Here is a 26,892-nt window from a genome sequence, read left to right on the forward strand (position 1 = left end):
GAAATAGCAAGCAGAGAGACGTGAGAATTGTGGAAAAGCACTGGAGAAAAGTGAGTTTGGGGTTCTTTATCAAAACTTGCCTATCTTTTGAGCAACTGCATTTTCATGGGAAGAGCTTTTGTAGTGCAGATTGAGTGATTGATCATATGTACGGTACAGCCAATAGCTACTCCACTGAAAAGATCATAGTATCTCAGGGTGTTCATGTTCCAGAGTGAAAGAAACATCCAGTGCTTGAGTGGGAGGATAGCTGCTGAAGTAACTCAATCTCACTGGGGAGGTTTCACCACTAAGTTAAACAGACAAGAGTCCATTGCTCCAGTTTTATTTACTTGATATTGTTTTGCAATCTGTGTTGTTAATGTTAAACTGAAAGCCAGGTGAAGTATCCATTGCAAGAAGAATGGCAGCATTAAAAAGTTTGAAGTGTTTAGGAAATATATTCTTCTCTTCTTCTACTCCCCCTTCCCCAGCACCTTCTGATAGGAAAGCAGCCCTCAAATGGAAAAAAAAATGTATTAAAAATTAGTGATAAAATACAATAGAAAGAGGCAATTTTGTACAAGCCATTCAGTATCTTACTCGGGGTATGGTTCAGAAACAGGAAAGGTGTGCTTAGCCTTGATTTTAGAGATCAGGGGAAATTGGACATTGAAATATTAAAATTGGACCTCTAGGCCTTTTTCTGGATTTTAAAAAACATGAAGTTGTGGGGTGCATCCCAAAACTCCCTTCTTCATCAGGATGAGATTAAGAATGATCAAATGTCATGAATACTATAAAAATGGGAATAGATTCTCAGTTTTACAACATTAATTACAGAGATGGATTTAAGCTTTTCCACATATGACCTACAATTTCTGATTATGGATGATTTTTGGGGAAGCTAAAAAATTAGTCTGGAGATGTGGTGGGGAGAATTGATAATCCAGAACCGTTTATCCTCCTGTTAATCTGCTTGTCTATGACTCTAAACTTCAAATGAAGCAGAAAGAGATGACATGGAAGCAAATCTAAAAGCAAAATAGGTTGAAATAGACTGATGCTCTAGAATATATTGAAAATAAATGGGAACAAAATTGAACTTCTTTAATCATCTCATTCTCATTTCCAAAGAAAGTTTTTGCATCCTATTCCTGTGACCTACTGCTAAATTGTTTAGTTTGGTGGATAGGGAGGTGGGTCATTCTGTGCTAATTTTGGAAATACAGGAGTTTGCCTAGAATGTGTTGGGGAACGTTGTTTTCATGGAATGTTTGAAACTTTTTTCATCAATGCCATTTATTATATGTGACTATGAATTTTGTTAGTTTGGCTAAATGGATCATTTTTAAACAGTACAGATTTTTACTGAAAATATACCGTAATTTCCTGAGGGAAGTTTGATTCTTTTGGCATTAAAGCCTTCTGGTGCACCATGTGTCTGGTGAGATTCATTGGTCTGGCTGGATAGAAGGTAATATTTTAACTGCTTCCTAAAATAGTGATTCTTGTGTGAAACCAGAACTGAAATGTGAGCTCTTTTGGAGTCATTGTTTTTTCTTGGTACACATAATTGTATAGTTTTGTCTGTTTTACAGAAAAGTGTTTCAGGCAATTCCTCCTTGTTTTAGGTATAGTATATTTTAAGGCATTAAAAGGTTAAAAGAAGGCATTATTTATTTAAACACTCTGTAAAATGACTCTGGGCAGAAAACAGTTACAAATAGAATACTGTATCTTATGTTCCTTTCTTTCTAAAATTGCTTGTTCCAGTCTATTAAATTCCATTCCAACTTTTATATCACCCTGAGAATTAGTTCAAGTCACATGGAGAGGATCCAGCTCCTTATTTTCCAAAATCTCCGCTGGATCCTCTTTAAGTCGTTGTTTGCTCCAGAGAAGAGTGCAGAATTGAGTTCGGAGTTCTGCCCAAAGTCTATTTTTTCCTTGGTGGTCAGCTGGCAGAACAAGCCTTTATTATGAAGAAGTTTGGAACTGAAAGGTATTGTATTTGTTGTGGCGAGAGAGAGAGAATTGCACTGTGCCTCTCCATTACGGCTGAGAGAAGAGAAGGTGGCTACATGAGGCTGGTTCTATAATCTGGCAAATTCAGAGGCGCAGGAACTGGAAGGTGAGGGGGCATGCAAAATGCTAGCAAGCTTTGCCTTGCCCTCCCCTCTTCTGCTCTGTGGGAGGGAGTTGGCTTAAAGAAAAGTTGGTTTAACTGTCTTGACATGTTCTTAGTGAACTGCAAAAGCATCAAGTTAGGAATTGCCTATGGAAAGATGATCTCCCACAGGTGTGTATCCAAAGTGTATTATTGTTCCTTTTCCCTCCTGCTGGTTTTAACACTTTGATAATCTTGCAAACTGATCTGCAGCACAAACCTGTTGATGCCAGTGATTTCAAAGTAGGAAATTGTAGATGCAGGTTCACAAAAGATATCCAAAGTAGATTAAATCAGATGCATTTGAATGGCATTGAATTGAAAACTTAGGAGCATTTATAAAATCCTCCAATTGGTCCCAGAGTTGGGTTCTGAGATTAAGAATTGTCTGAACAAGTTAATGAAACAGACACCTCTGAAATACTTCAGCATTGTAACACAGGACTGGCAGAGCAATGTAGATGACATTTTGACCACAGATTGAGGACCAGCATGGTTTGAGAGGGGAGTGGTAAGGAGCAGGAGTGGGTTCTACTTACTTTTACTACCGGTTTGCAATGGGGCCGCGCGCACCGCTTCACTCACGCATGTGCGCTCTTCTGCGCATGCACAGAAGCATTTTCATGACATCAGGGTCAGTGGGCGGAGCCTCCCGCCGGTTTTACTACCGGTTCTATAGAACTGGTGCGAACCGGGGGCAACTGACCACTGGTAAGGAGACTGAACAAGTCCCAAATTTATATAATTAGGAACCTGATTTTCCCCAGATACCCTCAAGAACTGGCTGCTATGGTCCACCTCAGTGTCACTCCTGAAGTCTCCCTTGCTGATTCACCAGTGAAGATTTATGCCTCTGGCCTGGCACCCTCCCAGCTTGTGACCTTATATGCATCACTGACAGATGAAAGGGGAATTAAGTTTGCAGCCAGAGCATTTTACCAAGCCAATCAGAATGGAGAAGTGGATGTGGCACAGGTTTCTGCTCTGGGAGGCAACTATACAGGTGTGTGGCCCATGGGCCTCTTCTACACTCTAAAGGCTGAGAAGATGTTCCACAGGCTGCTCAAACGTGATGTGACAGGCAGCCCCTTCTATGTTCAGATTAGCCTCTTCGATTCTACTGTGATGTTGCCCATGCTGATACATGAACCACTGGCTACTTGCACTGTGGAACGATGGTATGCAGCCCCTGGAGTGGAACGCATCCCCATTAAGTCCGGCCGGGTCCGGGGAGCCCTCTTCTTGCCTCCAGGTAAGGAAACTGAATTCTGTTTTCTCTCCCACTTTTCTTTATTGCCTCTATCTCTTGCTTGCAACAGATGGTGCCTCCAAATGTATTTAGAGTAAGGTGACCAGACGTCCCGCTTTTGGCGGGACAGTCCCGCTTTTGAGCAATTTGTCCCGCGTCCCGCGGCGTTTCAAAAAAGTCCCGATTTTTCTTGAGCCCCAGCTGATGGCTAAAAGAAAAAAAAACTGTTTAAACTCTTGCCCGGGGCTTCAAAGGGCCGCCCTACAGGCAATCAGTGTAAAGCAGTTTTTTTTCCCCTAGCTAAGCTTCAGAAACGAAAATGAAAACGAAACCAGGGTCTTTGGTGCAGCGTGACAAAATGAGGCAGAGAGAGATTTATTTTTATTTTTCCTCCCCAAAAAAGGTAGGTGAAAAACTGCAAACAATGGGAAATTTAGGAGGAGAGTTCAAGATTTTAAAACACAAAGGAAAAAAAGCTGTATTTAACTAGGGAATTGTAATAATTGAGATACTATTAATTGTATATTGTGTTGAAAGCAGAAATGGTTAAGTTGTGGTTCGGAGGAATATATGGGAGAAATTATTTGGTTTATTATTATTGGTAAATATAATTAATTGATTTGTAAGAAATTGGATTGCATGGAAATAATTGGAATATTCATGTTCATATTGATTAATATACAAAAAAGATAGTTTTATAACTAATTGATTTATATTAAAATGTTGAATTTGTATTAAACAACTGTATTACATAATTACATAATTAAACAATGTGAGGATGGATATAAAAATAGATGACAATGGGAAGGGGTATAATATAGAATAGAAGGGAAAATTTGAATTTGATTAAGATTAGAGATGAGGATGAAGGGTAATATTGGTTTTTTAAAAAAATAGATGAGGAATAAATATGGCAAAAAGGAAATATAGAAATTGTAAATTTAATTGAAATGACTAAACGCTGTTTAAATTTGTGAACCAGCCAAATATTCTGTTCAAAGAAAATACATTGTATGTTTGTATGTGTGTTTCTAATTATTGCTATTTATTCATATTTGTTCTCTTTTATTCTTTAAAGTTTAACAATTCATTCTTTATCTTAATATCTTTATATTTGCTTGGGGTTGGCTTTCTTCCCTTTCATCTTTTTTATTGTACAGCAATCTTTCTCCTCAAACCTACCACCTCTCTCTTTTCTTTCCTTTTTACTTTCTCTTACCCCCACCCTCTTTTTCTCCTCCCTACTTCCTCTTTCTTTCTCCTTCTCCTCCTCTCTTCCTCCCCCTCTTACCCTCACTCCTACTCTAATTTCCATTCCTTCATCCCTCTCTATTGCTGTAATCCTTTAATGCATATGGACTACTCAGAGGGCTGAAAAAGTTATTTTTGACTGGTCCTCACACTTTTGACCAGTCCTCGAACTTACGACTGTCCTCACATTTTACATTTTTGCCCTATCTTGTCACCTTGTTGAAGAGAAGCAGTTGTGAAATGAGTGACATGGTTGTTAAGAATGCTGCACGGGCATAAATGTGAGGATGGTCATAAGTGTGAGGACCAATCAAAAGTGCGAGGACCTGTCAGAAATGACTTTTTTCAGCCCTCTGGTTAGTCCTTTTGTGCATATGGACTACTCAGAGGGCTGAAAAAGTTATTTTTGACTGGTCCTCACACTTTTGACCAGTCCTCGAACTTACGACTGTCCTCACATTTTACATTTTTGCCCTATCTTGTCACCATGTTGAAGAGAAGCAGTTGTGAAATGAGTGACATGGTTGTTAAGAATGCTGCACGGGCATAAATGTGAGGATGGTCATAAGTGTGAGGACCAGTCAAAAGTGCGAGGACCTGTCAGAAATGACTTTTTTCAGCCCTCTGGTTAGTCCTTTTGTGCATATGGACTACTCAGAGGGCTGAAAAAGTTATTTTTGACTGCTCCTCACACTTTTGACCAGTCCTCGAACTTACGACTGTCCTCACATTTTACATTTTTGCCCTATCTTGTCACCTTGTTGAAGAGAAGCAGTTGTGAAATGAGTGACATGGTTGTTAAGAATGCTGCACGGGCATAAATATGAGGATGGTCATAAGTGTGAGGACCAGTCAAAAGTGTGAGGACCTGTCAGAAATGACTTTTCAGCCCTCTGAGTAGTCCCTATACACATAGCCATGGCCACCCGGTCACATGACCAGGTAGCCACGCCCACCCAGTCACATGGCCTCCAAGCCACGTCCACACAATAAGCCACGCCCACAATGGTGTCCTTCTTACCAATGTTAAAATCTGTTCACCTTACCCTATAGACATAGCCATGGCCACCCGGTCACATGACCAGCTAGCCACGCCCACCCAGTCACATGACCAGCTAGCCACGCCCACAAAATAAGCCACGCCCACAATGTTCCTCTTTACCAGTGTTAAAATCTGGTCACCTTAATTTAGAGTGATATTTATTTATTTATTTATTTATTTATTTATTTATTTATTTATTTATTTATTTTAATTTATATACCGCCCTTCTCCTGAAGGACTCAGGGTGGTGAACAGCCATAATAAAACAGTGTACAAAATAGAATTTAAAAGCAGATTAAAATAATTAAATCATAGGCCGAATTTAAAACGCTCATTTAAAACCAATTTTAAAACCCCATTAAAACCAAATTAAAACCATTTATCCTATCAGAGCGGCTTGCTGGAATAACAGGGTCTTCACTGCACGATGGAAGGTGCGGAGGTCAGGGATCCTTCGTATGTCCAGGGGCAATTCATTCCAGAGGGCGGGGCCCCCACAGAGAAGGCTCTCCCCCTGGGGGTCGCCAGTCTACATTGTTTGGCTGACAGCACCCTGAGGAGGCCCTCTCTGTGTGAGCGTACCGGTCGGTGGGAGGCAATCGGTGGCAGAATGCGGTCTTGTAGATAGCCAGGTCCTAAGCCATGGAGCGCTTTAAAGGTGGTAACCAACACCTTGAAGCGCACCCGGAAGACCACCGGGAGCCAGTGCAGCTTGCGCAAGAGAGGTGTTACATGAGAGCGACAGGTCGCCCCCATTATTACTCGCGCAGCCGCATTCTGGACCAGTTGGAGCCTCCAGGTGCTCCTCAAGGGGAGCCCCATGTAGAGAGCGTTACAATAGTCCAGACAGGAAGTGAAGAGGGCGTGAGTGACTGTGCGCAAGGCCCAGAAAGGGGCGCTACTGGGAAATCAGGTGAACCTGATAAAAAGCCCCCCTGGCCACGGCCGTCATATGATCATCCAAAGACAGCCGTGAGTCCAGGAGGACGCCTAAGTTGCGAGCCCTCTCTGAGGGGGGTGAGATCTCATCCCCAATAGTCAGTGATGGTGTAAGCTGGCTATATCAGGATGCCGAAAACCACAGCCACTCAGTCTTGGAGGGGTTGAGTCTGAGCCTATTCCTCCCCATCCAGATCCGCACGACCTCCAGGCAATGGAACATCACATCAAGGGCATCATTGGGGTGGCCTGGGGTTGAAATGTACAACTGCGTGTCATTGGCATACAGTTGACACTTCACCCCAAAGCCACGGATGATCTCGCCCAGTGGCTTCACATCAATGTTAAACAGGAGGGGCAAGAGAACCGATCCCTGCGGCACCCCACAAGTGAGGAACCTCAAGGTCGACCTCTGCCCTCCTGTCAACACAAACTGCGTATGGTCAGAGAGGAAGGAGGAGAACCACCGTAAAACGGTGCCCCCCCACTCCCAACCCCTCTAGCCAACGCAGCATGATACCATGATCAATGGTATCAAAAGCCGCTGAGAGGTCCAGGAGGACCAGGACAGAGGAGCAACCCCTGTCCCGAGCCCTCCAGAGATCATCAACCAATGCGATCAATGCCGTTTCCGTGCTGTAACCCGCCCTGAAGCCCGACGGGCACGGATCTAGATAGACAGGAATCGAGGAAGTTGTCTCACCACCACACTCTCGACAACCTTTGCCACGAAGCGAAGGTTGGAGTCAGGACGATAATTAGCTAAAACAGCCGGGTCCAGGGAAGGCTTCTTGAGGAGGGGCCTCACCACCGCCTCTTTCAGGGCGGCTCGGAAGACACCCTCACCCAGCGAAGAGTTGGTAATCTCCTGAAACCAGTCTCGTGTAACCTCCCGGGAGGCCAGTACCAACCAAGAGGGACATGGGTCCAGTAAACATGTGGTAGCGTTAAGCCTCCATGTCCTCAGGAGTCACAGGGTCAAACTCCTCCCAGATAATAGTCTCAAGACTCGCCTCCGTCATCCCGTCCAAAACTATCCAATCAGAGTCCAGGCCGTGCCAAATCTGAGTGATTTTATCATGCAGATATTGCCCAAAATCCTCAGCTCTACCCTGCAAGGGGTCCTCCCTCGCTCCCACCTGGAGTAGAGAGTAGGTCACCCTGAACAGGTCGGCTGGGCGGATCTCTGCAGATGCAATAAGAGTGGAGAAATAGTTAGATTTCGCCACTCTTATTGCCACTAGGTAGGTCTTGATATAAGACCTCACCAGTGTCCGGTCTGATTCGGCACGGCTGGTCCTCCAGTCGCTCTCTAGGCGTCTTTTCCGGTGCTTCATCTCTCTCAGCTTCTCAGAGAACCAAGGAGCCAATTGAGAACGGCACCGGGTCAGAGGCTGCAAAGGGGCGACACGGTCAAAGGCACTGGTGGCCGCCCTATCACAGGTGGCCACCAGATCCTCAGCCGAGCCGTGAGTCAGACCCTCTGGGAATGGCCCAAGCTCTGTCAGGAACCTCTCGAGGTCCATCAGGCGCCTGGGACGGAACCACCTGGTCGGTTCCATCTCCCTGCGGCGAGGGGGAGCGGTACGAAAGTCCAGCTGAAGGAGCGAATGATCTGTCCATGACAAGGGCTTGATGACTAGATCCCCTACTGTGAGATCATTCAACCACTGACCAGAGACAAAAATCAAGTCTAGCGTATGTCCCCCTATGTGGGTAGGGTCATGAACTAACTGGGTCAGGTCCATGGCCGTCATGGAAGCCATGAACTCCTGAGCCGCTTCCGACGTTTCACCGATGGATGGCAGGTTGAAATCCCCCATGACCATAAGCCTGGGGATATCCACTGCCACCCCGGCTATTACGTCGAGCAGCTCAGGCAGGGCAGCTGCCACGCGGCAGGGAGCCAGGTACATGGTCAGCAAACCCATCTGCACCCCGTGACCCCACTTCACAAAGAGGGACTCACAGCCAGCTATCTGAAGAACAGTGGCCTCCCTTGGACTAAGACTTTCTTTAATAATCACCGCTACCCTTCCGCCCCTCCCCTGGGCCCTCGGCTGATGAAATGCATGGAAGCCTGGTGGGCACATCTCCACGAGGGGAACCCCCCCTCATGGCCCAGCCAGGTCTCCGTGATCCCAGCCAGGTCCACACACCCCTCTTGAACTAAATCATGAATGAGGGCTTTATTAGTCGCAGACCTGGCATTGCACAACAACAACTGAAGGCCCTGGCCCTGAGACTCTGCACAACCTGGAATACAAGAAGTGCCTTGGGGGCCGGAGCACACCACCCCTCACAACCAGCGAGTGTGTACTCCCCGTACCTGATACGGCCCCCTGCGCCCGCCATATCTGTCCCTCCAACCCACTGTTTTGATGGAATGGCCCTTCGTCTCATCCCCTGGCTCCCTATCTAACCCCCCTCCCTCTCTCCTCCCGCCATGACCCTCAGACCCACTCTGCCGCTCTGTGGTTCTACAGACTCCCCCAGGTCTTTCCCACCCCTTCCTAAGACCCCGTAAAAACTTTGTATAAGTATTAATCAAAAATCCCCTCAGTCTCCTTTTTGCTGCATGCCACCTCTCGGGGTTCCAAAACCCGTCATTGAGGTAGGCCCTCGATAGAGTGGAGGGCCAAGCCTGCGAGGGGGGACTCTCGCAGCCCAAGGAGTTCTGCTGTCAAATACATTTGTTACTGGGAGTAGTTATGGCAGTAGTTATGACCCTTATAACCAGGGGGTCAACCATGATGATTTAAGAGTCCAATGGAGGAAATATATAAGTCTTAGGTAGTATACATTGGAAAACGCCACTGCCTTCATGTTAGTGGGAGGAGTCCAAGGATAGTCCAGAAACGATGGAAGTAATAGCCGAGGCTGACTCCCTCAATATTCATACCTAAGGTAAACTTCTCTTTTCGGTTAGGGAGGACAGATAGAGCAATGCCAATCCATAGGCCCAGAGATATAAGTCTGTTTACAGAGTTAGTGCAGTGGGCGTATCAGGAGATGATCCGATGGAGAGTAGATGGAAAATGATGGTGGTATCCAGCTGAGACTGAAAATGACCTGGATAGCATGGGTCCATCTTACGGGCTGAACCCGGCAAAAAGGTAGTGCCTAGACTTCCTAGCAAGCATGGAAACACTGTTGATTTGTGCTTGGATGAGCAATCCCATAATCTGTTAGCCTTTTGAGATTAGCCAGACCAGGAAACCATCTTCACAAGTTTGTCTGGATCTATATTTTATTATCTTCCAAAATTAATCCGTCATATCTTCCAAAATTTCTTAGTTACCTGGTTACTAGCATTCCCATAAGGATTTCTAATATTAAAATTTCTGAAGTGTTCATCTTCTGTTGGCTAGATTGAAAGGTCTGATCTCCTTCTCCACCTCTGCCTCTCTACTTTGGATGGTGATTGGCTGTTCTGTGGATATGAGCACAGAGCACTTTTATCTAAGTTGGATCATGATACTGATAAAAGAGACCATGTGCCCATGCACAAAGCAAGTGAAGATCTGAACACTTTTTGAAAAAGGGCACATAAAAATAGAAAGGCATGTCATGTCACAAGGAGGGGAACAAATGCGTCACCCGGATATGCATAGATGTTGTTGGGAAAACTAAAGCTGAGAATGAGTCGAAGTTAGTGAAAATTGGTAAGGACAACAAAAAGTATTCATCATATATGCCCAAAGGAAAAAAACAATAATTGATATATGAGCTATGAGAACTACCCATCTCATTCTTTGGCCCAGTCTTTTCTGAGAAGCACTCCATTGGACAGAAATATGGTCAGGGAACACTTATTGAATAAAGTCTTTTGGCCTAGATGATTCCTAGACCACCGGAAAAAACCTGCTGATGATCTTTATCTTTGAAATTATCTCGGAGAATATATGAAATACTAAATGACTAAAGGACAAAAATACTGTCAGAAAGGAGGAACTGGGGAACTACAAATCAGTCAATTTGGCATCAATATTTGGGAAGATTCTAGAGCAGATCATGAAAGAATTTACGTGTTACCATCTTGAAGAAATACTTGAACTTCATATATTTGCAGTAGTACTAATTTACAATATTTGTAGACCGCCCCAGTTATGAGAGTCTGTTACTACCCACCACTATAAGTTAGCATGTATCAGACTAATCTTTACTTTCTATTCACATCTTTCATAGATTATGGAAGTGCTGTATACCAATGCATTTGACAAAGTATCTATGACATTGTCATGAGCAGGCAGGATGATTACGATTGAGTGACATGTCAGTTTGGATATATAGTGATTCAAAAATAATATTCAGATTCAGAATCATTTAATCATGATTCTTTTTTTTTTTTATTGCAAAAGTTTTACAATTACATTTTCACCCCTTTTTTTCACCCCCCCACCTCCCTCCCCAAACTTCCCATCCTCCCTAACCCTCCCTAATCCTCCCCCCCCCAGACTTCCCTATTATGTACTCATAACTAATAACACTGATATATAAACCTGAACCCATCCCTCCCCCTATATAATTTTTCCTCTTTTTCTCTTTACATTAAGATATTTCTAATACATTATTTTCAAATAAAAGCTATTTGATACTTTCTAGTTTGGTATTTGTTCTGAACATATTCTATCCACCTTTTCCATTCCCATTCATAAGTCTCTTGTGAACAATCCTTTAAGTATGCTGAAATCTTCGCCATCTCTGCAAAACTAGCCATCTTCAAAGTCCATTCCTCGATAGTAGGCAAAGCTTCATTCTTCCAATATTTACCTATCAACAATCTTGCTGCAGTTATCATATACAATATTAGTTTTATTTCACCCCGTGTAAAACCCTTAACTATACCCAATAAAAACAATTGTGGAGAGAATTGAATTTTTTTCTTCAAAACATTCTGCATAACCCACCATATTTTTATCCAAAAAGCCTTAACTTTCCTACAGGTCCACCAAACATGATAATACGTAGCATCCAAACATTCGCATCTCCAACATTTTGGCTGAACATTAGGGTACATACATGACAACTTTTTAGGATCTAAATGCCATCTATAAAACATTTTATAAAAGTTTTCCCTCAGGTTCTGCGACTGTGTAAATTTAACATTCTGAACCCAAATTTTTTCCCATGTTTCCAACATCACTGGTTCTTCAAAATTTTGTGCCCACTTAATCATACAATCTTTAACTAATTCAGTTTCTGAATCCCTTTCTAGCAAAACATTATAAAGCCTTTTAATATGCATTGGACCTTTCTCTCTTATATGTCTAACCAATTCTTCCTCATGCAACATAATACCAGTTTTTTGGTCCTCTTTCCATCTCAATTGTAGTTGATTATATTGTAACCAAGTTAAATTAATTCCTTCATCCAACAGTGTCTGTAATGTCTTCAGCTGCCATCTGCCCGCATCTGTAAAAAGAACCTCTTTATATAAAAACCCCCCGAGTGACATTATATTTGTATTCCACATAGTATGACCAAGATCCAGCCATAACGGTATTTTATAATCCCATTTGAGTCGGTGCTTCTTCCAAACTCTCATCAAAGATTCTCTAAGTATATGACTTTTAAATACTTTATCTACTTTGTCATCATAAAATAGGTAAGCATGCCATCCAAATTCAAGATCAAAACTTTCTGCATTCAGTATTCCAGTCTTTTTACTTCCCAACCAATCACTTATTAAAGTTAAAGCTGCTGCATCATAATATAACTGTAGGTTTGGGAGTTTAAGGCCTCCTCTTTCTGGAACATCTTGCATAATTTTCAATTTCACTCTCGGCTTCTTCTCGTTCCAGACAAACTTATTCACACCAGACTGCCAAACTTTCAGTTGTTTGTCACTTTTAAGCACCGGAATCATTTGAAACAAAAACAGAAATCTTGGCAAAATGTTCATCTTAACTGCTGCTATTCTTCCAAGTAAAGACAGTTGCAGCTTTTTCCAAGTCTCCATGTCTTTCTGGACCTCTCGCCACAACACCTCATAATTATTTTGGAACAATTTCATGTTTGATTCTGCAACCTGAACTCCAAGATATTTTACCTTAGGTACAATTTCAAAACCTGCCCTCCTTTCAAGCTCATGTTTACGATCTTGTGTCATATTTTTAACTATCATTTTAGTCTTTTTTGAATTCAGTCTGAAACCTGAAACTCTACCATAGTCTTGTATAATGTCGTTCATCAAGATTATTGATTCCATTGGTTGTGATAGGGTAACCACCAGATCATCTGCAAATGCCTTTATTCTATAATCCTCTTGCCTTATCATTATACCTTTCAAAATTTTAGAGTCCCGTATTGTATTTAGCAAGACTTCCAATGTTAAAATAAATAAAAGTGGGGACAACGGACATCCCTGTCTTGTTCCTTTTTCAATTTTAAACTCAGTCGTCAGACTTCCATTAATAATAATCTGTGCTTTTTGCTCTTGATAAATTGCTGAGATCGCCTGTATAAATTGGTCCCCAAAGCCCATCTTTTTTAAAGTCTTTAGTAGAAAATTCCAATCCACTCTATCAAAGGCCTTCTCTGCATCCAGAAAAACCAGCACTGCAGGGATCTGTTTATTCTTATCAAGATATTCCAATAAGTCTATTACTTGCCTTACATTGTCCTTCATATATCTGCCCTCAATAAATCCCGCTTGGTCCTCATGAATCACCTTTTGAATTACTGGCATCAACCTGTTGGCTAATACCTTCGCATAAATTTTATAGTCTGTGTTCAAAAGAGATATTGGTCTGTAATTCTCTGGTTTTTTAGGACCAACTTGTTCTTTTTCTTTTGGTATCAAAGATATATAAGCAGTTGTCCAAGATGGGGGTATTTTACCCCCTTGTTGAATATTGCAAAATAAATCTCTAAGTTGTCCCACCATTTCAGCTTGTAAAGTTTTATAATACACTGCAGTCAAACCATCCGTGCCAGGAGCTTTGGCTGTTTTTAACTGTTTAATTGCTGCTGTTATCTCCTCCTCTGTTATAGGATAATTCATTCTTTCCTTTTGTTGATCAGTAATTTTTGTAACTCTCTTATCATTTAAATATTTTTCTATAAGTCCATTCTGCACCTCTTCTTTGGCATATAGTTTAGTATAATAGTCCACAAAAGCTTCTTTAATTAAATTTTGTTGAAAAATTTCTTTCCCTCCAATATCAATACTATCAATAGTCCGTGTACTTTGTTTTTTCCTCAATGTATAAGCCAACCATCTGCCCGGTTTGTTAGCGTTGCAAAATGTATTATGCTTCGCGTATTGTAGGCTTGTTGCAACTTGTTCCGCCATAAGCATTTGAAATTGGTCTTTCAAAAGTTTTATAGCACTTCGTATTCTTTCATCTGTTGGATTTTTAATAAGTAACTGTTCTTTATTCTTTATTTCCATTTCCAACTCAGATCCTTTCTTTTGTCGGAACAGTCTATGTTTAGAATTCATGTAGATAAGTACCCCTCTCATATAAGCTTTACTTGCGTCCCAAACAATTTCAATTGGGGTACCTTTATTCAAATTTATTTCAAAAAATTCTTTCAAATGCTTTTTAAGTTCTATTGTATTTTTTTCATATCTAAACAAGTTCTCATTTAATCTCCAAGAACGTCTCTCAACCTTGTCCATCTCAATTTCTATCCATACAGGGCTATGGTCAGTCAAAGTTCTTGGAAAAATCTTTGTTCTTTTTGTTTTAACAAGTAGATCATTTGACAACAGGATAAAATCAATCCTAGAAAAGGATCTGTGTCTATCAGAAAAGAAAGTGTAATCCAATTCATTTGGATTATGTATTCTCCAAACATCTTTTAGTTCCATATCTTCTTTCATATCAAAAAAAGTCTGTGGTAGTCTAATTCTAGAGTTTGCCAAGCTCTTTTTATCTAGTTTAGAATCAATTACTCCATTCCAGTCTCCCATAATTAAAATAGATCTATAATCCCATTGCAATATTTTAGTATGTAACATCTTATAAAAATAGTCCTGTTGTTGGTTGGGAGCATAAATTCCAATCAAGAGAATTTGACCATTTGCTGTGAGCAGTTCAATTGCTACAAACCTACCATCTTGATCTGCTTCTATGACTTTCGCTGTTAATTTTTTATTTACATAAATAACCACACCATTCTTTTTCTGCGAAGTTGAAGATATATAATGTGCTCCTAGTTTTGAGTTTATCAAATATTTTTGATCTTGAGTTGTAATATGCGTTTCTTGTAAACATATTATATCATTATTAAATTGTTTCAAATATGTAAATAATTTCTTCCTTTTCTGTGCTGAATTCAACCCATTGACATTCCAAGATAGACACTTAAAGGTCATCAGCCTCTTTCTGGAGCGCAGAGCAAAATATTTGAAGTTCATCCGAGAGCTTCGATCTCGCTCCTCCCATAGCGCCACTCTCTTGTATGATACTCTTAACTGCCTTCTTGTCTTGTCTTTCCTGTTGTTGTTGTTGCTTTTGTTTAAGTAGCTTGGATTGAGCTCTAGTTATACGTTGATCTTTAACTTCAGTCAACTGAATCAAATCCAGAATTGGAGAAGAATCCAACAAGGGCTCACTCAGAAAACCTCCTTCTGCACCTTGCACTATTTCTAATTCCTGCTTAGACTGTTCTTTCAATTGCCTCTCTTCACTCTCCTTAATCTCCAAAACTGTAGATGTACGTGGAGATGGTGTTCTTTCCTTAAGAATAGTACTGTAAAAGTGTTGTGCCTTCTCCACGGTATTCAACCGATATCCTTCTCCCTTATATCTAAAAATTATCCCAGCTGGTGCGTCCCACCGGAAGGGTATCTGTAAATTTTTCAATTCCTTAACAAGAAAACCAAATTCTTTTCTAGCTTTCAGCATTTTAGGAGGTAATTCTTTAAAAATTTCAAGTCGTGAACCCCCCACTTGTACAGAAGTGTGAAAAGATTTTTGCAGGATATCATTTCTAATTTCTCTGTCAGTAAAGTATATGACCACATCTCTGGGCAGTTGTCTTTGTCTGGCCACCCAAGAGTTCACTCTGTAAATTTTATCTATTTTATGAAATACCAAATCAGGATTAGCTTGTAAAATCTTAGCCAAGGCTTCAGAGCAAACTTGTCTCAAATCCTGTCTCTCCTCCTCTCGAATTCCCCGAAGCCGTATGGCGAATTCCATCGCCCGGAATTGTATCATAACAATCTCATCTTCAATTCTCTGCATTTTATTGTCAACCTCATCAATTTTATAATCATTATCTTTCATCCTAACATTAACTTCTGATTTAAATTCTTCAACTTTAAAATCAACTGTCCCAATAAATTCTGCCAGGCCAGACGCCACTTCTGAAATTTTTTTGGTCACCTTATTTTGATTCTGTTTCACCATGTCTTTAACTTCATTAATTTCCTGCATAAATTCCTGATGTGATTTTTGAAGTTTATCATCTATCTCCTGTTGAGATTTTTGAAATTTATCATCCAAAGTTTTAGAAATAAATTCTTTTAAATCTCCCACATCAAATTCTTTTTTCTGAGTTTGTAGCTGTTGAGCAGGGGGAAGTTGCGTTTCATGTTTGTGTGTGGGGGATCCCCCCCCTAATGCCTTCCCTTCCTGCTTCTTTGAAGCCATCCTGGCTCGTGATCTAGTTTTTCTAAAGAGGGAAGTTCCTTTTCCTTTCCCTCCTGCACAAAGACTTCTAAAAAAGTCCCCCAGATTTGATCAAATAAGGGTTAAAATAAAGCAAAGTCCAATATTGAAAAGGGAAAAATTTCCCAGTTGTTTCTCTTATAACAAGCAAGGCAACTTTGTAGCAACTTGGAAACTTTGTAACAAAGCAAAGTAACTTCACCAATCCACACTCGCTGGCTCGTTAACTCTGAGGCTAGGCGCCATGTTTTTTCAAAGCACTTTCACTCACTCGCATTTTCTCAGATTGAAAAGTCAACAAAGTGCTAATACTTGCGTTTCCAAATTTCAGGATTCAGTAGTTTCGCTGTTTATTAAAGCTGGTTCTTTCGCTTTAAGTTTCCTGCAGCCGGCTTGTTCTGCAAAAGCAGAATCGTCCCACGTTGCCCGGAGTTTCAGCAGGTTGGGAGGGAGCCACGCCTGTTCTCTCCCCAGAAACTTCCCTGGGGGGTTACAGGGGCTCAACCTGTGCCCTGCGATCTCTCCTTCTTCAATCCTGTGGATTTAGAAGTTTTCGAGCCGCTTCTTCGTCTCGAAGCGGCTCTACAGGCGGCGGGGCTGGCGGAGCTTCAAAGAGCGCCGCCGTCGCCGAAGACAAGGAAACCGGAAGTCCTATTTAATCATGATTCTTCATGAAACTGACCTGAGATACTGAATTCAGTGCTGCCAACTTCACCCTGGGACTTACATGATTTAATATTTTATATTAATTTCTTTGATGAAGAGGTAGGAGGGAAAGCTCTTCACATCTGCAGATGACACAGAATTAAGTGAAATAGCTGATGCCCTAGAAGATACAGATAAAATTGAACATGGATGTAGTAGTTCAGAGAAATGGAACAAAAATGACAGAAAGAAACTTATTTGAGACAACGAAAAGTCTTTCATGCATCTCACAAATAAGATGTGAGATGCAAAGCTTGCTAACTGTACCTATGAAAAAGCTTTTGCAACGGTAGCTGAGTGAAAATTAAATTTGGCCCAGTAGTGTGACATAGCTGCAAAAAAAAGAAGAAGAAAAGAAAACAAACAAACAAACAAACACAGTTTTAGACATCATTAAAATCATTGTTTCCAAATCAGAAAAAAATAATGTATTTGATAAAAGGATATTACTCTTTGTTTTTCATTTCTTTACTTATCCTTGTTTTTTCTCTCTTTCTGCCTCACCAGGCCCTGGGCCATTTCCAGGACTGATTGACCTGTTTGGTGGAGCTGGAGGACTAATCGAATTTCGAGCTGGTTTATTGGCTAGTAAAGGCTTTGCAGTTCTGGCTTTGGCTTTCTTTGGATATGATGATTTACCGCAGACTCTGGAAGTAATAGATCTGGAGTATTTTGAGGAAGCATCCAGACTGCTCTTGAAAAATCCTAAGGTATGCCTGAGATTATACCTTTTCTTAAACTTCTTGTTGAGACTCAGGAAAGATCCTAGAGTTTATTCTTTATTTGCTATGTAGAATACTTCATACAAACTAGGCATGCTATGCACCCATCAGATATAACAAGCTAAAGGCATTTTGGGCCTGACATGAGCACAGCACAGATCAGTAGCATTATTCCTGAGGGCAGAATGATGAGAGCAGCATTGCATTGCCACCTTTGGTATGTGCATTGTGATATCCCATGCACATACAAAAGGTGCAGGGCTGACCTTTCAATGCTGCAATGCTCCTTTGCCATTTTGTGGACACCCATGACACCCACCCCACTTGGTTTTGATTAAAGCATACAATTTCTTTCCTTAGGCTTCCTTGTGTGTATCTGAAAAACATGCAAAAATATGCAATTGAGAGTCATGCTAAAAGTGCACTGCTTTAAAGAGCTGATTCATAAAAGCAGCAACATTTTTGTCAGGCTTGCTTGCTTCCTTCTCCCTGTCATATTTTCTTGTCATATATTGGTTGGCTGGCAGAAAGACAAGGTGACCAATTTTCCATTTTTGAATGGTGTAGATCTGCGATAATATAACACATGAACTAAAAGACTGTCATTTTTTAAATAGCTTTGATATCAACCCTCATTGTTTTAAAGAAGAAACTGATTTAAACTTTTGTATGTCTCACTGTATTTGCTCCTCTAGGTAAGAGGTCCGGGACTTGGAGTTATTGGTTTATCCAAAGGAGCAGAAATTGCATTGGCCATGAGTACCTTCTTAAAGGAAATAGTGGCTTCAGTGTGCATCAATGGTCCAACAAGAATGTGTGGTACACCACTCCACTTTCATGATATCAGTATCCCTGGAGCTCCCTTCCCACATGAGAAGTTCGTCATTAATGAAATGGGATTGATATCCATTTTCCATGGCATGGGACATCCTCTGGATCAAATACCTGACGTATCTACCATCCCTATAGAGAAGGCTCAAGGGCACATCCTCTTTGTGGTGGGAGAAGTTGACCAAAGCTTCAATAGCAAAGTGTTTGCTGAAGCAGCCATGGCTCGAGCAAAGAAACATGGGAAAAATAATTGTAGCCTGTTGTCTTATCCAGGAGCTGGACATTTGATAGAACCCCCTGGATCACCAGTTTGCTATGCCTATCCACTTCGGTTTTCTCTCTTCCCAGTCAGGTGGGGAGGAGAAGTGAAGCCTCATGCTAAAGCCCAAGAGCACTCTTGGAATGAGATCCTGATTTTTTTTAAGTTTCATCTTGGGCCAATTCAGAATAGTAATTTATGATAAAAGAAAGGCTCAGTTGTTTAGCTTCCTTTAGAATTATGTATTTGGATAATTGAGGCCATGAACTCTAATCTTCTTATCCTGTGTAGGTTAAAGTTAAAATATCTCCTTTAGATGAAGGGGGATCAGGGGTGGGTTCTACTTACCTTTACTACCGGTTCGCATCGTGCCCCCGCGCACGCTCTTCTGTGCATGCACAGATCACTTCTGATGATGTCTGGGTCAGTGGGCAGAGCTTCCTGCCAGTTTTACTACCGGTTCTTGCGAACCAGTCCGAACCGGGGGCAACCCACCACTGAGGGGGGCCTTCTAGCTCTTTGACTAATTAGATGTTCACGAAGAGATGGAAATGACTGAACAATTGCACAGCAAGAAACCTTGATATATAGCTTTAAAATGTAGGTCTTGTGATGTCATTATAGCCTCCATAGTCATCCCTAAAAAGCCTTTTCTGTGCTTGCTAAAGAGAGTCTCAATATAAGGAACCAACTGCTTCTCCAGCATTTGTTACACATTTGTTGAGAATGTGTAATGCTCCTCAGGCCACTCCTGCAAAAGCGGCCTCCGCTCAACTTTGTTCCACTTCAGAAATTTGCCAGCTTCTGCCACCATAAACCACGCTGAACAGCCAGTCTCACAATTTAGGGTGGGCACCTGCCCTGCTTCTTGTTGGCTATCCAACAACATCTGTGGGTGTGCCACCCTTCCAGTCCCTGGCGTCTGTTAGGAAATTTTTCAGAATATTCAAAGTCTGCCTCACATGTTTACATGTCCCGCAGTCTGAGAAGAAAACAGACATTAGCATTCTCTGTGGGCTTCTTAATTCTCTTCCATCCTTTCATCCATCATTTGCTTTTCATAAAGTTACCCTGTTTCCCCGAAAATAAGACATCCCCTGATAATAAGCCCAATTGGGCTTTTGAGCACATGTGCTAAAATAAGCCCCCCGCCCCCAAAATAAGCCCTCCTTGAAAATATTTAGACACATACGCAGTCGGTCCCTGCCATTTCCTCTGGTTTTCTCTACATGCCCCAAAATAATAAGACCTCCCCAAAAATAAGGCCAAGTGCTTATTTCGGGGTTCAAAAAATATAAGACAAGGTCTTATTTTCAGGGAAACGTGGTATACAAGTCAAGATGCTTCATTCTGCCTTCAAAGAACTTACTTGCCATTCTCTGAAACTACATCAGCTTGTGTGAATTCTTAAAGGGTGGAACATTTCCTCCTGAGATTTGGAACTTACATTTCTTCTGGTGCAAAGTAAATTGCATTTGCCCAGGGATGAAATCTACTTACCTTCCCTACCGGGTCAGAAGTGAGTGCATTGTCACGTCCAATTTTTGACCCTCTGTGCATGCGCAAAGCCTTCTGTACATGCGCAGAGGGTCAAAAATGGGTTACTTCCTGGTTCAAACTAGGAAGTAATGATGCCAGGGTGGGTGGGCGGAGCCTTGTGCTGCCGCTGCTACCAGTTCACCAAACCATGTGCTGCTGCCACTACCAGTTCGCCAAACCAGGCGCTGCCACTGCTAGGGTTCACCAAACCATGTGCTGCTGCCACTACCGCTTCGCTGAACCACGCACTGTCGCCGCTACTGCTTCATCGAACCATGCGCTGCCGCCACTACTGGTTCGCATGAGCCGGACAGAACTGGTAGGATTTTACCACTGCATTTGCCCTTTTTTTATAACATCACAATGCTATATCATAGTTTCCAATCAACAAGTATTCTAAGCTGGTGGGTTTTTTTTGTTGTTGTTTTTAGATGTTAGTGTCAAATATCTTCCATCCCATAAGTATGCATCTGAATTCTAATTTCTAAATGCTTAATTTCACCTTTGGTTCTCTTAAATTTTATTTTTTTTACCACCAGTTTATTTGACCTTTCTAGATAATTCTGAATTGTATTTCTATTCAGCTCTCAACCAGGTTTATGCCACCTGAAAATATGATAAGTTGTCAGTGATTGTAACCAGAAAAAAGACCATTCACAGGGTTTACTGATCCATAGTTTATTTGATCCATAGTTTGTTGGATAAGCCATTGCTCCCTGATTAACATAAAATGCCAATGACCATAGAATACAAACCATCAACCTTTTTAAGTTCACAAACCATAATAAAACATAAAGTGATTTGCTTGGATTTGCTTAGTGTGATGTGGGAACTCATTGTCAGCCCCAAGGAACCAAGAATGACACAAGGAGCTACTTCAGAGTATTCAGAGTACTTCACCATCTGGTCAGAACATATCCTTACATCCCCCACCACCACCACGATCCAGTCTCAACTGTCAGTACCTATCCTTTCATCCTGCCCCCTGCCATCACATATGATGATGTTTCATGGATGAGAAACGAAACGTTTTGTTCTTCTTCCTCAAGAAAAAAAAATAACCAGTCCAGTTGTCTTTTCAAAAAGCACCTTTGAGACAACTATGACTTGGATGACAAAATCTCCACAGACACTGAGTACACTACTTCACAGTACTTTCTTTACTGTTACTCACCAATAGGCAGAAATTTTGCCAAACTAAAGCACTTTTCTGTGTGACTATTAGATTTATCCTGTGAACTGCTAGGGAAGGTCTACCTTTGCCCTTTTCCTATATACCAAAAATTCAAAGCTATGTTGTCTCATTGCTCCTTGAGAAGGAGTTCATCCTCCTGTAATTCTGGACTATATCCCACCACACTCAGTCTAGATGAGAATATCCTTATGACATAATTTATTCTGTAAAGTACATATCAGAAATATAACTTTGTAGTAAAGGGCAAATATATATATATAATTTCCAGGTTTCTATTTGTCTCATGCTTCCATAAGATTGATTGATATTTCTTTAGTATAAGTGCTCAAATTAAGTCAGTAATGTTTTTTTTCCCTATTCCTATCCCAAAGAAAGCCTCAACCAACGCTAGGCTAGCCCACTTACAATATAAAAAGGCTTCTCAACCAAGCCCAAAGCCAACTGATCATATCTTATATTAAATTATGAGAGCTTATTTCATTGCGTGGATCAATTCCCATCTTAGCAAGTAGCAGCACCTAATTGTCCTTCGAAGCCAAATATACTTGGACCTGATTAGTACCCAAATGGAAATATCCAAGGAAACATTTTGAAGACAGGGCATATCTCTTTTTGAGGCAAACAGACACCAAATACAAAAATATCAGTCATACTGCATGTCCAAAAAATAAACTGACCATTGTCACACAAATGTGGAGTGGAATGCATGACTTCTGGAAATAGTCCTATGTATTCAAGGTGTCTTTCTTCCAGATTTCCATATTTTAAAAATGGCATCAAGAAAACCTGGGATTATCAATGGAATGTGTTCAGTTGCTGTAAATTATTGTGAAGGATGTGTTTTAGAAATGGAGGATTCTAAGTAACCCAATCTAGTTGACAGCACCTAGCTGACCTTGACTGATCTCAAAAAAAAGCTAAGCAGGGTAAGATATTCAGTACTTAGATAGGAGACAATCAGGAAAATTCAGGGCAATGCAGATAGTCCTCAACCTAGGATTGTGATTCAGCCCAAAATATGGTTGTAAATTGTGCCAGACTGCCAGTCATTAAGCAGGTCATCACATGAACAACTTGATTTTGTAACTTTTTTTGCAGTGGTGGTTGTTAAGGGAATCCATTGGAAGTAAATCCCAGTTTCTGGCAAAAAAAATGTCATAAATTGTGCTCATGGGAACACAGGTTGCTGTAAACAGCCATAAATATGGGCCAGTTGTGAAGCACCCAAAATTTGATCACATGATCTGGAGGATGGGGGAAGGCATTGGAACTTAAAATCCAGGTCATAAGTAGAGATGGAAAAAAACTGGAAAAATTGGGAAAAAAACAGGGCTTTTTCTTTCTTTTTTTCCCCAAAGCTGTTTGAAAAAAAATTGGGCAAAAAAACCTTTTTTCCCAATTTTTCCTTTTTTTCCCAGGCCTTCCTATCTCTAGTCATAAGTACCTTTTGGGGAGTGGGGTCTGTTGTAACTTTGAATGGTCACTAAGCACCTATAGTCTAAAGAGAAGTTGAAAAATACTAAAGAATACAACAATGGTGAATGCTTCTATTATTGTTGCCAAGAAAACTAATAAACATGTCTTTCGTGTCACTATAAGTCAAGATCAACTCAAAGGAGTCTTTGTTTTTCTATGGGCCAAATGCTTTTATTTATTTATTTTTTTCTATCCTTTCATTCCTTCTTTTGCACAATGAACTTTAAAATATCAAGAAAAGGCAGTCGGTTCTGAAAACAGGACTTTAAGAATCATGATGAGGAAAAAAGAAAGGAACCAGAGTGGAGCATGAACAGGGATATTTAGATAGATGTCTTTAAAAAATTATTTTAGAATTAAGATAATAACTATAGTTATTTTAAGGAATCATAGCATTATCTTAATTCCATAATTTATTTAGGTGCCCAGAAAGACAAATTACAGATAGTTATGAAGATGAAGAGTCTAAACATAGAAATTGTTGTAGGTATTATTTCAGTTATCTGAAAATGAAAATTCATCCTATTGTTAGTTTGTTAAAGAGATAATATGCACAGGTCAAACGCTTCAGTTCTTGCCTTAGAGTGCAACAAAACTTTTGTGAAGCAGTGAGGGTCGGATCTATCACTCCCCTGGGGGTCCCACAAAACTAAGCCAGTGACTGCTTGGCTCTGCTCACTAATAGTCTAGGGAAGTATAGTCCAATGGAAAACATAATATAGTTTAGTTGTAACTGTCTTGCTAGAGCAGCACTCTCTTCACCAGTTGGCAGCAGTGAGAATAAGGAGAAGCAACTTTGTTTGGATGGGTGAGAAAGATGATATTTAGCACACTGCTAGTGAGCCAAGTGGAATCGAATAGCCTGGTAAAAGCAGATTGGGAACTTCAGGGATCTCTTGCTGAGGGCACTTCAAGACTGGACAGTGCTTTGGACAATGTCATAGCCACCAGAGGGCTAAATTGACCAGATTCAGACTGACAGAAGTACTCCCATCTGATTGTAAACTCTTGAATATTCATTGATAATTGTTCAACCATATTAAGTAGGAAACACTAAAAGGGATTAAATCTTCAGACAAGACTCCGTTATCTTCACAAGGGGTCTCAGGTAGTCTTATTTATTACTATACAAGACAGTAGGATTTTGATGGCAGAAAAGGCATCATATTAAGTACCAAATTTTAAAACCAAACACTGGACAAGTTTATATTTTGCCCGGTAGAATTCCATCACTTTCTTTCACAAATTCATTCTGTGTATTTAGGCTTTTGTGATAAATGTTTGGATCAGGATTAAGAATTTCCATTTTCCCTGGATTATGTTTGCACATAACAGTGTTGTTATGTACACTGAGAGCATATGCACCAAAGACAAATTCCTTGTGTGTCCAATCATGCTTGGCCAATAAAGAATTCTAATCTAATAACCACTTTTCAAGCTTCCATGAACTATTTTTAAGCTTGGCTATGTGTTTATCTCTCCCCTTATTCACCCAGGTAAAAGGCCCCAAAATTGGAGTTATTGGCTTGTCCAAAGGAGCTGAAGTTGCATTAGCCATGGGAACCTTCTTAGAGGAAATAGCAGCTGCAGTTTGCATCAACGGTGCCACAAGTATGAATGGTGCACCCCTCCATTTTCGTGATATCAACATCCCTGCTGTACCCTACTCAGCAGAGGCAATTCTTATCAATGAAGTGGGATTAATGTCCAGTTTCAATGTTATGGGAGATCCTCTGGATTCAGTTCATGAAGTCTCTGCCATTCCCGTGGAAAAAGCCCAGGGTCACATTCTCCTTGTGATAGGAGAAGCTGACCAAAGCTTGAACAGCAAGATGTTTGCTGAAGTGGCCTTGGGCCGTGCAAAGAAGTATGGGAGAACTAACTGCAGCTTATTACCTTACCCTGGGGCTGGACATATGATAGAACCACCAGGATCCCCAATTTGTTTTATCTCTTCTATCCGGGGTAGTCCTATACCCACAGTATGGGGAGGGGAGATGAAGCCTCATGCCAAAGCTGAGGAACACTTCTGGAAAGAGGTCCTGAAATTTTTTGAGCTCCATCTTGGCCCAGCGGGAAAGTGATGATATTAGAAAAAAGTGCAGGTTTCATAAGTTCTTTGGGTCCAAAAAAGTCTACTCAGAAGATAAAAATTAGGTTCTCATAATGCAGGTGTCATAAAGATAACTAGAGAGTAAGAATCATGTGCCATGACAAGACTCTGGAAATGCAAAAAGATTAATGGTACTTGTCTTGTTTGATCTATTGTGAATTTCAGAGTATTTCTATAAATTTCTTTTTCAAATAAAATGATGAGTTAATTATAAATATGTTGGCTTTGAAATGAATCCTTTGGCCTCTTTTGTGTACAAAAAATCTCCATAAATTCTCAATGTGTTGCATCTATTGTGGTAAACAACTTGTTTCATAAACAGCTATCTGCAGGATTCCTAATTAATCTCAGGGTAGGACCAGTGGTGGGTTGCCCCCGGTTCGCATCGGTTCTATAGAACCGGTAGTAAAACCAGCGGGAGGCTCCGCCCAGTGACCTTGACATCATCAAAATGCTTTTGCGCATACGCAGAAGAGCGCGCACACAGCCCCGTTGCGAACTGGTAGTAAAGGTAAGTAGAACCCACCCCTGGGTAGGACATATGTAAACCATGCTTGGTTCTATTGGGATACTGACTTACATGCATTATAAAGTTATTCAATCACTTATTTCTCTTTTTACCTTCTTATTATTTTAGTATGATTTAGGTAAAAATGTTAAAGAAGTTACATTTTTAAGTGCAGTGCTGTCTGCAAAAAACCCTGAAAGCTGTTAACTCTGATAATTAACATAAATAGCAAATTTGTATCAATGTTAAATATAATATTTCTAATATAAAACAAGCATGGATTGCTTATACAGTGGATGCAAAATATAACATTGATAAATTGCAAAATGTGTTGCATGATTTTGTCATATGAAAAAAGTTTATATCTTTGAACTTTATAACATCAGCTGCCTGCAATTACTGCAAGTTCAAATCTCACCAGGCTCAAGGTTGACTCAGCCTTCCATCCTTTCTAAGGTAGGTAAAATGAGGACCCAGATTGTGGGGGCAATAAGCTGACTTTGTATAAAATATACAAAAGTATGAAGCCTATTGCTTAACGCATTGTAAGCCGCCCTGAGTCTTCGGAGAAGGGCGGCATATAAATCATTTTTTTAAAAAAAAATCTCTATTATTTTTATTGTTATTTATAACTACAAAAAAGTGGGGGGCGGGAGGAAAAGAAAAAGGGTGTCCTGCTTGGAAATAATACATAGGTATTTAATTTAAATCTCTAACTTCCCCTTTCTCTGTACTGCAACTAATTTGCAGATTATATGAACATTCAAAGTCACTTTAAAATCATATTAGCAATGTTTGTATTTGCCTTTTTGTGTGTATTGTGTTGTATACCGTATATATGGAAGCCATTCTTGGTTAAATTTAGTTAAGTGTCTGTTGTGGATATATGCTGTTAGTTTTGCCATCGTTGTGTATTTTCCAATTTTAAAGCCTAATCAGATATTGTTAATATTGTTAATATCACAACTTTGGAAGATACCATACAACGTTAGGCAAACAATATCTCCTTTCTTGTATTTCCTATTTTATTTCAGAAATAATCCTGTCCACACTCACAACATGCAGCCTCTTCAAGCCTAAAGAATCTTATATTGGCTGGGATCGCAAATTATGCAAAACCACAATGTGATTACCTAGTTTTTGTTTAGCATGATGTTATGAATGGAACCTTGTGCAGTGACATGGCTTGTGCAACAAATCATAGTGTTAAAAAGTCTACCATTGCATTATGTGAATGAGCTCAACCACACATGAATGTCAGCATTCCTGGCTGGAAGTTGTAATTCCT

The 26,892-nt window shown here is 40.6% G+C and overlaps 1 protein-coding gene across 4 annotated transcripts; it reads left to right on the forward strand.

Moving 5' to 3' along the window:
• BAAT (bile acid-CoA:amino acid N-acyltransferase) lies at nt 1-26,219 on the forward strand. 4 transcript variants are annotated; one of them, XM_070931749.1, is made up of 4 exons: nt 1-50; nt 2,917-3,401; nt 17,469-17,671; nt 18,379-18,975. In XM_070931749.1, exons 2-4 carry the CDS (start codon nt 2,939-2,941, stop codon nt 18,973-18,975), a joined length of 1,263 nt encoding a protein of 420 aa, XP_070787850.1. In that variant the 5' UTR covers nt 1-50; nt 2,917-2,938. The 4 variants fall into 4 exon arrangements, with proteins under 4 accessions (XP_070787850.1, XP_070787840.1, XP_070787833.1 ...); XM_070931739.1 differs by lacking the exons at nt 1-50; nt 18,379-18,975 and adding exons at nt 1,911-1,984; nt 24,480-26,219; XM_070931732.1 differs by lacking the exon at nt 1-50 and adding an exon at nt 1,911-1,984.
• The last annotated feature ends 673 nt before the right edge of the window (nt 26,220-26,892 follow it).

This window comes from Pituophis catenifer, unplaced genomic scaffold (genome assembly GCF_029215685.1).
Source record: "Pituophis catenifer annectens isolate HBS135680 unplaced genomic scaffold, rPitCat1.0.hap2 SCAF_1, whole genome shotgun sequence".
Classification (NCBI taxonomy): domain Eukaryota; kingdom Metazoa; phylum Chordata; class Lepidosauria; order Squamata; family Colubridae; genus Pituophis; species Pituophis catenifer.